General features: G+C 50.2%; 1 protein-coding gene across 3 annotated transcripts; it reads left to right on the forward strand.

Moving 5' to 3' along the window:
• The first annotated feature begins 210 nt into the window (after window positions 1-210).
• GJB1 (gap junction protein beta 1) lies at window positions 211-7,408 on the forward strand. Of its 3 annotated transcripts, XM_054574216.1 has the most exons (3): window positions 291-331; window positions 560-663; window positions 5,905-7,408. In XM_054574216.1, the coding sequence occupies exon 3, from the start codon at window positions 5,921-5,923 to the stop codon at window positions 6,770-6,772; it is 852 nt and encodes a 283-aa protein (XP_054430191.1). In that variant the 5' UTR covers window positions 291-331; window positions 560-663; window positions 5,905-5,920; the 3' UTR covers window positions 6,773-7,408. The 3 variants fall into 3 exon arrangements, with proteins under 3 accessions (XP_054430190.1, XP_054430191.1, XP_054430192.1); XM_054574215.1 differs by lacking the exon at window positions 560-663 and having other exon boundaries at window positions 211-331; XM_054574217.1 differs by lacking the exons at window positions 291-331; window positions 560-663 and adding an exon at window positions 3,519-3,540.
• Window positions 7,409-15,316: the final 7,908 nt, after the last annotated feature.

Genomic DNA, 15,316 nt, shown 5'->3' on the forward strand with positions numbered 1-15,316 from the left:
ATGCAGTTCAGTCTCCCAAATGAGATGGGCTAAACGTGAGCACGTGGGTGGCAATGATGCCTCTCTCCCTCTGGGACTGGGCAGTAACCTCAGGCTTTGTGATGTGTCTATCCAAACCCATTGGAAGCTCAGGGGATCGATCTTATTTAATAATTGTGTGTGAGAGGAGGTGGGGCTGGTTAATGTTTGTCTGGTTCCTTTTGGGCCATGAGCCATGTATGGTTCAGGCTCTGGGTTCTTTGCCCCTCCCCTGGGCTGGGCTGACAGTACCTGGTAGCATAGTGCAGACACGTCTGCAGACATTCCCGGGAAGAACAGCAGCAGCAGCCAGGTGAGGAAGCTGGGGGCTGAGAGAGGTGGACAGGGGGACACTGGTGTGGCACAGGGAACAGGAATGGGGGCTGGGGGAGAGGTCCGAGTCTTGCCTTCTCTTGGCCGTGGCATTCAGTCACTTAGATCCCTTCTGCATTTCCCTCTGAGCTGGAGGGAGGCCCCTCCTGTCAGGTGGCAGGCTTGCTTAGCTTCTCTTTATAGCCCCCAACTCTTATCCTCTTTTCAGGCTCCAAGTCGTTTCTCCTCTCAATCTTTTTCCCCAGCCAAGGATTCCCCTCATCTGCAAAAGAGCTGAATTCCCAGGAAGACTTGAGGGGCCCTCTGGCACAGGTTAGGCAAATTTATCTCTTTAAAACATTTCTTGCCACACAGGGTTAAGGTTTGGTGAGACCGTTGGGCACTTCTTGGTGGTCTTTTCCTTCCCTGATTAGAAGGAAAACCAGCCATGCAACCAACATGGGGGCTGCAGGCAGATAAATACAGTGCACTCAGTAGGCGCAGAGGGCTGGCCAACAGGGCTGAAATTTGGGAGCATGCATTTCCATCTTTTTCAGGGAGGCAAGCAGACGCAAGCTGAGCTTAGAGTAAATGATCATTCAGAGATCTAAAGGAAGGGTAGCTTTCCAGCTGTTTGAAAGTTTTCCAGCTGTTACGAATGGCATGGCAGAATGCAGGGACTTAGAAAACAAGATGAGGGGAGAATAGAGACAAGAAACAGGGATTTGAATGGGTAAAAAATAGATGTGGATGCAGCAGAGCCATGGGGAAGGGACCCAGGCTGTGATGAGGGACCAACATGAATCCTAACAGAAGCTCTAGCACTTGCTTACCAGCTGTGTGGCGAGTTGCTCGGCTTCTTTGAGGCTCCCTTGCCTTATATGTGAACCGAAGACAATAGATAGCCCACAGGGCTGTTGTGAGGATGATAATTAATGAACCCACCACTCTAGCACACACTAAGTATTCCATAAATGGTGGCTTTTCTAAAACACCAAAGCAGAGGGACACAGGAAGTCAGACAGTTGATGGAGGAGCAAGAAGGTGTAGGTCAAATGGTGAATCAGTAAGGGAGCTGACATTAACAGGAGTTCTATGAAAAGACCACAGCAGAGAGAGAAGGAGAAATTTGGGATGAGCTACACTGGCCCTGACCCAGGCCTAGCCACAGAATACATATGGCAGGGTAGAGGGGACAAGGCAATGAGTGAGGGGCTATGGAAACACAGGGCTGAGGCAGGGAAGAGAAGCAGGGGAAGAGGAAGAGGGCTGAGGGAGTTTGGTCTTAACCATGCCAAATTGATGAAGGCAGCCCCAAACTCAGAAGTTAATCTCACAGAAACCCCCCTGTCCTCACCTGGCCAGAGGCTGCCTGTGAAATAGTGGGTCAGGGACGGGAGTGTGGAGTCTGAGGTGGAGTGTAACCTCATCCAGCCCAGCCAGACTCTTCTTTACCAAACCGAGAAAACACAAGGATTTTCTGTAGTTGAAAGGAGGGGTGGGGAGGGGGCAGAAAGAAAGAGAGGGGCTTGGGGAATGTGTGCGCGCATGCGTGTGTGGTCACATGCTTGTGTCTCTGTGTGTGTGTGCACGCACGCACAAGCACCCACACATGCAAGCACACGTGGGAAGGAGTACAAGATTTTGGGTTGTGGGCCTGGTCTCAGAATACAAAGTCCTTAAAAGAAGAGAGGCCGCCAAAGGCAGTGCAATGTACGTACAAAGGCTTTGAGGTCCCAGGAAGATAAGTCTGAAAGTTTACTCCACCATTTAGCAGCAGAGCAGTTGTCATTGAGGCAAGGTATTTAACTTCCCTGAGCCTCAACTTCCTTGTCTGAAAAACGCAAGCCTGTTTTAAGGACTAAGGGCAATCTCCCGACTTTGAACTGTGCTTGAGTGTTTGGGCAAATTTGAATTTGAGGACAAGGCCAGAGCCTGACATGGCCAGAGCAGCTTCGTCTAATTAAACACAACTAGGGAAAACACACCCGGGGCAACACAGAGCTTATCAATATTGGGATGTTAGCCAAAGTCACACCAACAGTTTGGATTTCAAAACCGGGTCACTCCCCTGGATGCTTTTTTTTTAAACCCTTAAGGAACAAATGTTGACATAGGGATCAGCTCTCCTTCCAAGTGGGAAAGCAAAACTTGAGATCCAAGTGCCCACACAAGGGTCCTTAGGGGCCCAAAGGGAGCTACTGGCTGTGTCCCAAAGGGCTCAAGAATATGGAAGGCTGAAAGCTACAAGAACCTAGAGACTCAGAGGTGGCCAGGCTGCCTGTGGGGCACCCTGAGAAGCAGAGAGAATAGAACAGCTGAAGCCTGCTTTGGAGTTTGAATAAGCAGTGCAAAAAAGCTAAGGAAGGGAAAACCGAACAAAATCAGGATGCAGCGGAAAGCCCTGGGAAGGAAGGAGAGGAAAAGAGTTGTCAGTTGACAGGAAAGGGGAGAAGGAGCTACAGGAGAATAAAAGCCAGGTCACTTTTGAATGTCTCTGTTTCTAAAAACACAGAAAGAAAATTATAATTCCAGCCAAGGCAGTAGAGCTTATGGGACAGAGTTTGGGCTCTGGAGTCCACTTGGCCTGGCTCAGATCCCAGCTTGGTCATGTGCTAACTGTGCAACCCTTGTGACCCTTGGACAAATCCCTTCACCTGTCTTGTTTTTTTTAAATATTTTATTTATTTAGTTTTAGAAAGAGGGGAAGGGAGCGAGAAAGGGAGGAAGAAAGAGTGGGAGAGAAACATCGATCAGTTGTCTCTCACATGTCCCTCCCACCCCGACTGAGGACCGAACCTGCACCCAGGCATGTGCCCTGACTGGGAATCGAACTCGTGACCCTTTGCTCTGTGAGACAACTCCCAACCCACTATGCCACAATGGTCAGGGCTCCCTTCATCTTTCTTTATTTTAGTTGCCTCATATATGATATGAAGATTCAAAGGAACACCTACTTTGAGGGGTTGTTCTGAGTTTTACATGAAATAGTGCGCATGCAAGGGCCTGGCACATAACAGGTACTCAGTAAACAATTATTCTCAGTGTTCCTTGACCACATGTGTTAGAATCTAATGTCTCACTGGATGAAACATTTCTTTTTTATTTCTTTTTAGACAGAGAGGAAGGAATGGAGGAGAGAGGGAGAGAAACATCAATGTGTGGTTGCCTCTTGTGCGCTCCCTACTGGGGACCTGGCCTGCAACCCAGGCATGTGCCCTGACTGGGAATCGAACCGGCGACTCTTTGGTTCGCAGGCCGGCGCTCAGTCCACTGAGCCACACCAACCAGGGCCCAGATGGAACACTTCTTTATAGTTAACTGTGGTGCCTCCTGTGACAGCTCTGCCTTCAGAACCTGAGGCTTGTGGGGAAAGGCCTCTGTGTCCCTGCGTCCCCACGCTGGCTTAGGCCCACAGCATAAACTCATTAATCATTTTTAAGTTAAATGAAGAAACCTTGTTCAAAGAAGCAATCTATGTCCTGTGGACCATCTCTTCATCCCCTAGTCTCTTTTTTCTCATTCCCCAACTTCTCCAATTGCTAATACCTCACCCCTTCCCCCCTGAAACAGAGAGAACCACCCAGAACTGGAGACGGGGCTTCTGCCACAACCACTGTCCCTGAGCTGGTGGCAGGAAATGCCCTGCATTTCCTACAAGTACAGGCCTGTGTTCCCCTCACATCTACTTCCCTGCTTTCAGCATGACCTCCTTACAACTTTATGGCAGAAGTGGTGGGAGGTAGGAGGAGGCCTTCTTGCCTACCTAAGGGATAGAGCAATTGGCTGTTCCCTAGAGCAATTGGCAAGCTTGGGAAACCAGAAGGTTGCAGTGTACAGTTGATATTGGAGGCAGGGCAGCAAAGGAACAGCCTGTTCTATCTCAGATGGACACCATAGGTCAACAACAGCATTGGGAAGAAAAAAGAGGGATATTGGGTTTGGCAGCCCACTTAGTTCCCCCAAACCACATTGGTTTTTCTTCCTGGTAAGGTTCTTACTTCCCTTGATCAGCAACAGTGCAAGCGGAGCTGGGCTAAGACCTTTTGCGAGTTTCTTCATTGAAGCTCACAGTAGCCCTGGATATTAAGGCCGTTTGTAGATGAGCAAGCAGGCTCAGGGAAGGTCAGTCAGCAGCCCATTCGTTAGGTACAGAATCAGGATTCCATCTCCTAACATTCTATTTGATTGCTTACCTCTATGTTTCTCCTTCTGGCTTATTCCCATCATGTGCCCATCTCTCTGCCCTCTGTGCGGGTTCCCTTTACAGAAGCTCAAGGAGGGTGGTCACAGTACGCTCCATGGCACTAGACTTGGAATTTATTCACAGGTCAACAGCTTTCATGTTGCTTGTGCTTTTATGGGTAGCATTAGCCTGGGCGTTGTTGTCGTTACTATCGGCTCGCCTTGGCTTTTGCTGACGCCGTCTGCAAAAGCATGAGTATACTGTGGAAAAAGCCTAGATTTCTGCTTCAGCTCCTTTTGTGTCTCATCTTAAGTTGTCCACTTTCGAGCTGTGGGACCTTGAGTGAGTGGCTTAACTTATCTGAGCTGTAGCTTCCTCCTGTGGAAAGAGTAGGGTAACACTCCTTAGGGGCTGGCTAAGTGGGTCAAAAGAAAGAATGCACGGGAAAATGCCTCACACAGTTCCTGGCTTGATAAATATGAGCTCCCTTTCCTCTCCTCTAGCTCACCCATACCGTAGAGGGGATCTAAGCCTAGGAAAAATCCCACGGGCCCTAAGTTTCTAGGAGGGTCATGGGGAAGAGCCTCAGCCAAGAGCGTCCTGGTTCCCTTGGGCCCCCTCTTACATGTACCTGTCTTTGTTCCATCTCCTCCCCCTCCACCGGGACCATTCTTCTGGTGGGGCTATGGGGCGGGTGCGGCGATGGACCGGGCGGGCACAGAACAGGTGGGTGCAGGCTGGGTGTCCGGCGCTGGGACACAAGTGCTCTGTGTGTAGGGTGGGCGGAAGTCAGGGCGTTTGATCTGAATTCTAAAGGGCGTTGTTCAGAGCCCCACAAAGGTCCCATTGTGCGGACACTGGGTATAAAGCAGCATATGACTCCCCAGCACCGGGCGGTGATGAATTGGGACGCAGGCGCGGACCCAGGGACCACTCCCCCAGCACAGACATGAGACCATAGGGGACCTGTCTGGGTGGCCTCAGGGATAGGCACTCCCCAAGGTAACAGGGCTCTGTGGGGTTGCCCCAGGTCCAGAGTTAAGGAGCTGGAGGATGGGGAGCTAAAGAGGATGGCTGAGGGCTGAACAGGATGGGCGTGGCAAAGAAAGGGGGCGAGAGAGGGAAGAATGTCGGATGAAAGGAAAACAGGGAGATGGGGCTCAGGGAAGTCAAGTGGAGTGAGTGAATGAGGAGGAGGAGGAGGAGGGTGAGGAGGAAGAGGAGGAGGAGTGGCTGGCAAGGGAGATGGGCGATGAGGAAAGCCGTGACGCCGTTTTCCTTTCCTGTCACTGGTTCTTGAAAGGGCTGGGGGCTGTCAGGTGGTGTTATGGCGGCCGGCCTTCTGCCCCAGCTCTCTGACAGCTCGCTTTGTGGCTCGTGTGTTGCAGGTGTGAATGAGGCAGGATGAACTGGACGGGCTTGTACACCTTGCTCAGCGGCGTGAACCGGCATTCTACTGCCATTGGCCGAATATGGCTCTCAGTCATCTTCATCTTCAGAATCATGGTGCTGGTGGTGGCTGCAGAGAGCGTGTGGGGTGACGAGAAGTCTTCCTTCATCTGCAACACCCTCCAGCCTGGCTGCAACAGCGTCTGCTACGACCATTTTTTCCCCATTTCCCATGTGCGTCTGTGGTCTCTGCAGCTCATCTTGGTTTCCACCCCAGCTCTCCTCGTGGCCATGCACGTGGCTCACCAGCAGCACATCGAAAAGAAAATGCTGCGACTTGAGGGCCACGCGGACCCCCTCCACCTGGAGGAGGTGAAGAGGCACAAGTTCCACATCTCAGGGACACTGTGGTGGACCTATGTCATCAGTGTGGTCTTCCGGCTGCTGTTTGAGGCTGCCTTCATGTATGTCTTTTATCTGCTCTACCCGGGCTACGCCATGGTGCGGCTTGTCAAGTGTGAGGCCTACCCCTGCCCCAACACAGTGGACTGCTTCGTGTCCCGCCCCACGGAGAAAACCGTCTTCACCGTCTTCATGCTGGTCGCCTCCGGCATCTGCATCGTCCTCAACGTGGCAGAAGTGGTGTACCTCGTCATCCGGGCCTGTGCCCGCCGAGCCCGGCAACGCTCCAATCCGCCCTCCCGCAAGGGCTCGGGCTTTGGCCACCGCCTCTCACCTGAATACAAGCAGAATGAGATCAACAAGCTGCTGAGTGAGCAGGACGGCTCCCTGAAAGACATACTGCGACGCAGCCCCGGCACTGGGGCCGGGCTGGCTGAGAAGAGCGACCGTTGCTCTGCCTGCTGATGCCACATACCAGGCAACGTCCCATCCCGCCCCCCACCCTGCCCCAGGCCTGCGCCTCCTTCTCCCCTGCCGGTGCACAGGCCATGGCCTGCCAGGGAGAGCTCCATTCAAACCACCCTGCCCTCCCGGCTCCCCTTCCTCCCGCGGGGCTTTCCGTCTGAGGTGCTGAAGGGGTGGGGAGCCTGAGGCCACAGAAGCCAGTGCTCAAGGTTATTGGGGGTGTGGGCGGCTCTTGTGGTCTGTTCTCCTTCCTCTTCCCTCTCCATCTCCCTGGGACCACTGGGGATGAGACATAGGATGCTCTGACAGCATCTCCAACGATGAAACTAATCTTAACCCTGTGCTGTCAGGTATCCTATTTCTGGAGTCACATCAGTGAGGAGGGAATGGAGCCAGTGCAGCGCAGGGAGGGTGCTGTGGGCCTGTGGGTGGAGAAGGGAGGGGAGCAAGAAAAGGAGGAGCAGCGCTTGCGGCCTCAAGGAAAAGGAGGTCGAGTCTGGGGTGGAGGAGTTAGGGAGGGAGAGAGAAGCAGGCAGATAAATTGGAGTGGGGGTTGGTCTGGGCTCCCTCTGCCTCTAGTCCCCAAGGCCTCTCTCTGCCTGAAATGTTACACATTAAACAGGATTTTACAGTAAACGAAGAGGTGGCTTGTGTGTTTGTCAAGTTCTTTCTCCTGCAACTTCTGGCCTCCCCCTGGCCGAGCTGGCCTTGACTTTTGCTGATCAAGAAAGGAGTGGGCTAAAAGACACAGCGATTTGAGAAGCCAAAGTTGCAAATACGGAGCCTCCGCCCTCCTGGCCTGCAAAACCAGACCTTGAGCTGTTCCCTCCTGGGTTCTGTTGTTTTGCCTTTGGGGGGCTTTTTCGTTTTGTTTTTTAATAACAGCTTTATTAGGGTCTCACTTACTCCCTTACTCTAATTTTATTTATTTTTTATCCATTTTAAGTATACAGCTTCTTGAATTTTGGTCATTGTGTACAGTTTTGCAAATGTGACCATAATGTATTATAAAAGACTAACATTATCTCAGAAAGTTTCCTTGGGGCCCCTCCTCTGGCTTTGAAAAGATTAAAATGACAACTCCCTCTGGAAAAACAGGAAATGATAGAGAAATTTTGCAGGTCTCGGAGAGGAGCACATTCCCTTAGTACTTTGGTGAAGCTCCCTCCTCTGCACTCCTGGGAGAAGGAGTTGCCTTCCTCTGGCTTGAAATTCAGCATTCTAGGCGAACTAATGCCCCCCAAGCTCCCACCCATTTGTGCGGTGACCTTGACCCCTTTTCTCTGGACCTAGCCCCTAATTCTCCCCTTCTCCCCAGTTCCCTTCCCACAGGGATCAATGCTGCCCACCCCAGAGACTTCTCCACCGCAGGTCAAACATTGCATAGCAACAGTCTCCTCGCCAGCATCACTCCCCAAAGCGTCTGGTAGCCTCCCCTCCCCACGTCAGCCGTGCTGGGAAAAGGCCCAGGCTTAGGACTTGACAAAGCTGGGGTCTAGTCCTGCTTCTGTCACTTATTAGCAAGACATTGCCTTCCCCAAGCCTCAGTTTCCTTGTGAGCAAACAGGGCTGGCCTCGCACATCTCTAAGCTCCCTTGAACACTGTGCGCCTCTGGGATTCTGAAAAGTCTTCCCCAGCATCACCCGTAGCCCATCAGAGTAAGTTTCCCCGAGAGCAAATTTCTCTCCTTAGCTTTCCTACCTTCTAACAATAAAAAAAAAAAAAATTGATTTGCCACTCCCTCTCAGAGGGCGCTGACTCCACGTGGGAAGTGTAGAAAGGAAGAGAACATCTGATCACAATTGCTCTCTTCTAGAAACAGTCTCTCCTTCCTACAGAGAGCATGGAAGCTTTCTTTCCTCCTTGGAGGCTGTTCCTCCTTTAGAAAAAAAAAGAGACAGTGAGTAGTCCTTTCCCCCACATTCAGCTATCTGAGAGAGGGCTTCCCCCTCTCTTAAAAGAGACACATTCCTTTCCTGCCAGAAATTTCCTTGCTCCTTAGAAACCAGCAAGTACCCTGTCAGAGAGGTTCACACCCCCCTCATGATGAGAGAGATGCTTTTTCCTCTGGAAACCCATCCTCTCCCCATGCACAACACAACACGACACAGCACAACACAACACAACATAACGTACACAGAGCATCTCCGCTCTGTCCAAAAGGCCATCAAGAGAAAGGTTTTCTTTTTTTAAATTCCACCCTGACTCCACGGAGGAACCTCATGTCCACCCCATACTGAGAAATGCTAAATCCACCATCATCCTAGAAATCTCCTTTCCTTTCAAAAGATTCTCTAAATCCCCTTTGGAAAGAGGCTCCAACTCCAGATCAGGGCTATCCTCTCCAGGGGGCAGTGGTGGGACAATAAAGATACCCAGCTGAGTGTTCCAGCCCAAAGGACACTTACTCTCGTGTCCCTTGAACCAGGTGGGAGGAGGCCGAAAGAGGCTTGAGGGAGCCAGTGTACGCACTGCCGCACTGCCGCGGGGGTGGGGCGGGGGAGAATAGGTGTAACCCCGGGACTGATGTTTTTATTTGCGGCTCTGCTCACAAGACTGTAACGAAGAAAATCAGGAGGCAAGTGGGGCTTAATCCCTGCCACCCAGGAGGCGATGTACTGAGTGACGGGGGTAGTGAGGAGAACACTGGAATCAGGACACCTGAGTCTCCATTTATGAGCTCTGTCCCCTTGGACACATTATAATTACCCTCTCTGAGTCGCAGTTTCCTCATATGCAATATAGGGTCAATAGTAGCCTTTCTACCTCTCTCACACAGCTTCTTTGAGAATCAAAGGAGACGTGCACAAAAGCTGATTAGAAACTGTAAAGGTAAAATAGCATCAGAGGCACTAAAGGCCATGGCCTTAAGGCATGTTAAAACTTGCAGCCAGAAAGGAGGGAGGCTGGTTCAGCTAGGCTGTAGCTCGTGGAAAGAACTTGGCAATAATAAGGTTGCCTTCCCCAGGGAACAGACAGCCATCCAAACTGCAAAGTCCAAGAGGTGTTGCAAACTTCTCTCGAGCATGATCCATCTAAGGGTCAATATTCTAGGGGTCTTTGAAAAGGGTCAGAAAAAGCCAAATATTAACAGGATTTCTAACACACTCTCACACATGACACTGGTGCTTTTAGGGACGTTTATGGTCTTTTAGAGGCACCTGTGTGCAGAGCTATCAGGAGCTGGGAGCAGAGGGACAGAGTCAGCTCCTGGATGAAGGGACAGGCTGAACTAGGCAAGCAGTTAAGGTCCCAGCCAGCTGAGATGGGATTTCAAAGCCGGCTGCAGTATCCATAGAGAATTGGCATGGCAACCATGAACTGATTCAGAGGCCCAATCAGATAGCCTGGGTGCACACAGTGGCAGCTAGAGGGGAACGCCTGTTCCATTTACTGATTCCACACTAACTAAAAGCCAGGCCTAATGTATGGTAGGCAAGGGGCTGTAAATACCCTCCAAGCTGGGCCCCCTTTGATCGTTGGACTAGTCCAGGTAGAACCTGTCAGGTGGGGAAAAGGATTGGGCCCTTCTAGGGAAGGAGAATAAAGCGTGCAAAAAACACGGTATCTGAAAGGGCGTGGTGCTGTCTTCAGATTTAAACCAATCATCGGCTGTGGAGAGTTTAAGGAGTGGAATGGCTAGAGGGGAGGTGGGAAAGATAAATTATGGCCAGCTTATTATGGGCCTTATATGTCACTATAAGGGGTTAAGACTGTCCTAGAGGTAGTAGAAACCATTAAGGGGTTTGAGGTTTTTTTTAGATTTTATTGATTTATTTTTAGAGAGAGGAGAAGGGAAGGAGTTAGAAAGGGAGAGAAACATTCACGTGCAAGAGAAACATCGATCAACCGTCTCTCGAACGCCCCCAACCGGAGACCTAGCCCACAACCAGGCATGTGCCCTGACTGGAAATCAAACCGCTGACCCTTTGCTTTGTGGGATGGCCCTCAACCCATGGAGCCACGCTGGTTAGGGCCTGTTAAGAGTTTTCACGGGGGGAGTGCCAGTATCAGATTTGTGGTTTGGGAGCTCACTCCCCACAGCCACATGGAAAGTAGATTAGGGATTGGGAAGAGAAGAGGCAGAACAATCAGCTCTGTATAACCCAAGCAAGGCCTATAAGACTAGGACAGTGCCCTGGCTGGTGTGGCTCGGTAGATTGAGTGCAGGCCTGTGAACTAAAAGGTTGACAGTTCAATTTGCAGGTCAGGTCCTCGGTAGGGGGTGCGCGAGAGGCAACCACACGCTGACGTTTTTCTCCCTCTCTCCCTCCTTTCCCCTCTCCCTAAAAATAAATAAATAAAATATTTTAACAAAAGATCAGGACAGTGGCGCAAGGAATAAGACAAGACAGATGGGAGAGGCATTTTGGATGTATAACCTACAACAGGACTTGATGTCTGAGTGTGGGGAGGTAAAGGAGCCAAAGACAATTTGGATATTTCCTTCCCCTTCCTTGACTGGCCGATTCCTAATCATTCAAGACTCAGCCCTGGCTGGTGTGGCTCAGTGGATTGAGCACTGGCCTGCAAAGCAAAGGGTCACTGGTTCGATTCCCAGTCAGGGCCCATGCCTGGGTTGCAGGCCAGGTCCCCAGTAGGGAGCGTGAGAGGCAACCACACATTGAGGTTTCTCTCCCTCTCTTTCTCCCTCCCTTCCCCTCTAAAAATAAATAAATAAAATATTTTTTAAAAAAAGACTCAGCTCAAATGTCATTTACTGTATGAAGCTTTCAAGTCTCTCCTCTCCGCCACCATCCCCCCCCCACCAGTCCCTCAGCAAGAATGAACCTCCCTCCCCTTCAGAATTTCTTCTGTACATTGTAGTTTATGTCGATCAGCGTGCTTATCAAATTGGGTGGTAATTACTCGCATAACCTTAACAGATAGGAGGTGCTTCGCCTGCTAGATAAAGGGCAGTAGGGAGAGCATATAAGCACGTGCTGAGGTTCAGCATCTTGAAAGAGTAGTGTGTGCTCAGTGTGACTAGAGCAGAGAATGGGGTGGGGGACAGTTGTACTAGGAGACACGCGCAAAGTAAGGTAGGGCCAGTTCGTGAAGGGTCTCGTATACTGTGCATAGAAGTTTGCACAGCAGTTTGAACTCTCAGCTCTCACAGGTGGGAACCCTTGTGACTTCAAAGCTAGGCCCCTTAATATACTGGACTTACAGGCAATTCTATACTCATAATTGTAGACTGACTGTGGAGGTTTTCAGGAGATCCAGGTCAGGGCGGAACCTCTGCACAAATAGATGCATAAAGGTGGATGGTCAGCTGTGAAAGAAAGAGCAGTGATTTGCCCTGGCTGGTGTGGCTCAGTGGATTGAGCACCGGCTTGTGAACTGAAGGGTCACTGGTTTGATTCCCAGTCACGGCCCATTCCTGGGTTGCAGGCCAGGTCCCCGGCAGGAGGCACGTGAGACGCAACCACACAGCGATGTTTCTCTCCCTCACTTCCCCTCTCTCTGAAAATAAATAAAATCTTTTTTTTTTTTAAAAGAAAAAGCAGCAATTTGCTTGCGCACTTTAAGGACAAAGAGTAATTTACACAGGATTGTGACAATGGTTCTCCATTCCAACTAAGTCTCTCTGAAAAGTCCGTATAGTATAGTGATTAGGAGCATGGTCCACTGCCCACCTGTGTGACTTCAGTTAAGATCCTCAGCCACTCTACCTCCGTTTCCTCATCTGTCATACAAAGACAGCGGTAGTCCCTATGTCACAGGGGCTGCAGTGAGGATTAAATGCTCTAATTATATATAAAGCACCTGGAGGAGTGCCTGGTTGATGGCAAGTTCTGTGCAAGTGTGCGCTCTTAGGATTTCATCTCCCTGCCTTTGCCGTCCTGCAGCTATTCACCAACTTTCTCAAACACTGAGCTAAACTCTTTGCCGCACCTAATTAGCATGCTTTCTTTACTGTTTAGTTGTCAATTGCCACGTGTGTGTGCTTAAGTAAGCAAGGCTGCATGTTTGCATACATCTGTCACGATACATATGACCACATTTGTGTATATATATGGCAGGATGGCTGTGAAGGGCGTCTTAATTCTTAATGTAGTTTTACTGAAAAGGATGTGTCTTAATCCTAATAGAGTCTGAAACTTGATTATCAGACTCAGAAATCACTTCGGTGGACGAAAGGAGACTGTTCATAGAGCACATAGTATGGACCAGATTTGGTGCTAAATTAAGCACTTACATACATAATCTCAGTAATAACAACAGAGCTTGTTACTGTACCCATACATGTCGACGGAATGGGGGCTCAGAGAGGGTAGGTGATATGTCCAAAGCTGCAGAGCAAGAATTAAAATGTAGACCTGTGCTAAGCCAAAATCTGTACTGTCTCCTCTATACAAAAGTAACCATTCTTTGTTGCCTCGGGGAGTGTTTCAGGACACAGGGGTGGGGGGAGGTGGGAGAAGCTCACTATAAAATAATATCCTTAAATAGTAACTTGCTGGAAAACAATGTGTGCATTTCGGGATCCCTAAGGTCAAGGGTGAGAAATGGTTGAGGCTTCAAAAGCTTGTCTTGATTTTAGGGGTTTGGAGGGTAGGGGCTCTGAATAACTCTCTCCGTGTCTGCCCTGCACTCCCCAAATTGCCCTGCTTCGTGGGGATGGGCAATTTCTGGATCCTGCTCCAAGCAGAGATCTCTGGAGACGCCCTCTCGCTCCCAGGCTGCCCTGCGCTGCGCTGTGCTGCCCTGCGCTGTGTGAGCACAGGGCAGCTCCTTCCTCAACTTTCAGCAGCTTTCAAAGACATGCCTGGTTTTCCAGCCATCATAGCCCCTTGGCCCTTGCCCTTCCCCCACCTTCCCTTCAAGGGACAAAGCCTTTCATTCCACAATTAGAGATAAAAGTCTTGAAATGCAGATGCCTTGGAGAATGTATGCCAACTAAAACTCATTCCCACTAAAATATTATCAGTAAGCCAACAAACAAGGCCTGGTAATGCCGCCTCCCAAATCTTTCTCTTCAGCACATTGCGTGCCTTCCTTCAGGCCTTGCTGATAATGTGGACAATAAAAGCTAATGTTTGGGTTTTGTTTGTTAAATTGTTGACACTATTACAGATGTCCCCATTTCCTCCCTTTTTGCCCACTCCCACCCCTCCGTTGCCTCCCCTTCCCTCTGGCCATTGCAACACTGTTGTCTGTGTCTATGGGTCATGCATATCCGGTTCTTTGGCTGATCCCTTCTCCATCTTTCATCCAGTCCCCCACCCCCTCCCCTCTGACAGTTGTCAGTCTGTTCCACGTATCCATGCCTGTTTCTATTTTGTTCATTTACTTTTGTTCATTAGATCCCACATATAAGTCAGATCATGTGGTATGTGTCTTTCTCTGACTGGAAAAGCTAATGTTTAATAAGCGCTGGCTGTGTGCTGGGCACTGTGCTAACCAGTAGCTCCCTTAATCCTCACCACCTGTTGAGGTAAGCACTCTTATTGTCCCCATGTAAAGATGAGGGAGCTGAAGTCCACATAGATTAAGTAACTTGTCCAGGTCACATAGCTAGGAAAGAAGGGGCTGAGCAGCGGAACTGGAAGCCGTGTCTGCCAGATGCCGGAGGCAAAGCACGGAACGTTTCTGCTCCCCTGCGTCCCTGTAACTGGCCTCCTGGATTTCCTCAGCACCCAGTTCTCCCCCACCTCACCCAGGCATGGTAGAGTCACCTTAAAACATGAAGCACAGCCTGCCGATTCATTGTGAAAATCCTTTACCAGCTTTCCATCGCTTTGGGGATAAAGCATGACTGCTCTTCTTGGCGAAGACCGGGGGCTTTCCCCAGATGCTGGGTTTTCATTGCTACAATTGAGAAGGTCCTGGGCAAACCGAGATGGTCGGTCCCCCTAGCAGGGTTTGCCATGACATTCAATGCCTTTCACAACCCGATCCCTATTTTCCTAGCAACACCTCCCACCACTGCTCACCCTTTTCGCTGCACTCTCTCCACCTCCTCTCCAGCCCAACTGCCCTTCCCCAAAGACACTCCATGTTCTCACATCCCTCCGTGCCTTTTTTTGTGCACACTGCTCCCTGTACCTCTAGTGTGCCTGACAAACTATGCCCACTCTTCATGAAAACCCAGCTCCCACGTTGCCTCTGTGGTCTTGCTTTCCTGGTAGAGAAGGAATAACAATCACATCCTACCCCGGGTCGAGACCAGAATGAGGCAATCGAGGCACCGAGGGTGCAGCCTTTCAGGCCGCATTCACTCTCAGGGTTGTGCAAATGCTGACTCTGCACTTGCATGAGCCCAGCAGTGAGTGCCTCCTTATATTTTGCACCCTAGGTACTTTGATTGCCCTGGCCTCATCCCAGCCCTGGTTCTCCCTATCCAACTAGGGACTTCTCAAGAGCAAATTCTAAGTTTTTACTATCTTTATATCCACAATGACTAGCACACAGCTGGGCATGGAGTAGAAATCTAGTTGAACAAGTGACATCAGAACCTTCTCTGTTCCAGCAGGGGAAGGAGGTAGGAGAGACAGGTAGTTTGGGGCCCTGCTGAGGATAGGAGAGGGAGAAGGCAA

The sequence above is a fragment of the Pteronotus mesoamericanus genome, unplaced genomic scaffold (assembly GCF_021234165.1).
Source record: "Pteronotus mesoamericanus isolate MK-2021 breed Mesoamerican mustached bat unplaced genomic scaffold, CSHL_Meso_final contig_256, whole genome shotgun sequence".
NCBI classification, from domain to species: Eukaryota; Metazoa; Chordata; class Mammalia; order Chiroptera; family Mormoopidae; genus Pteronotus; species Pteronotus mesoamericanus.

What these genes read in the sequence shown, in the direction of transcription:
- GJB1 (XM_054574215.1), top strand. Translation starts at nt 5,921, where the DNA reads ATGAACTGGACGGGCTTGTACACCTTGCTCAGCGGCGTGAACCGGCAT.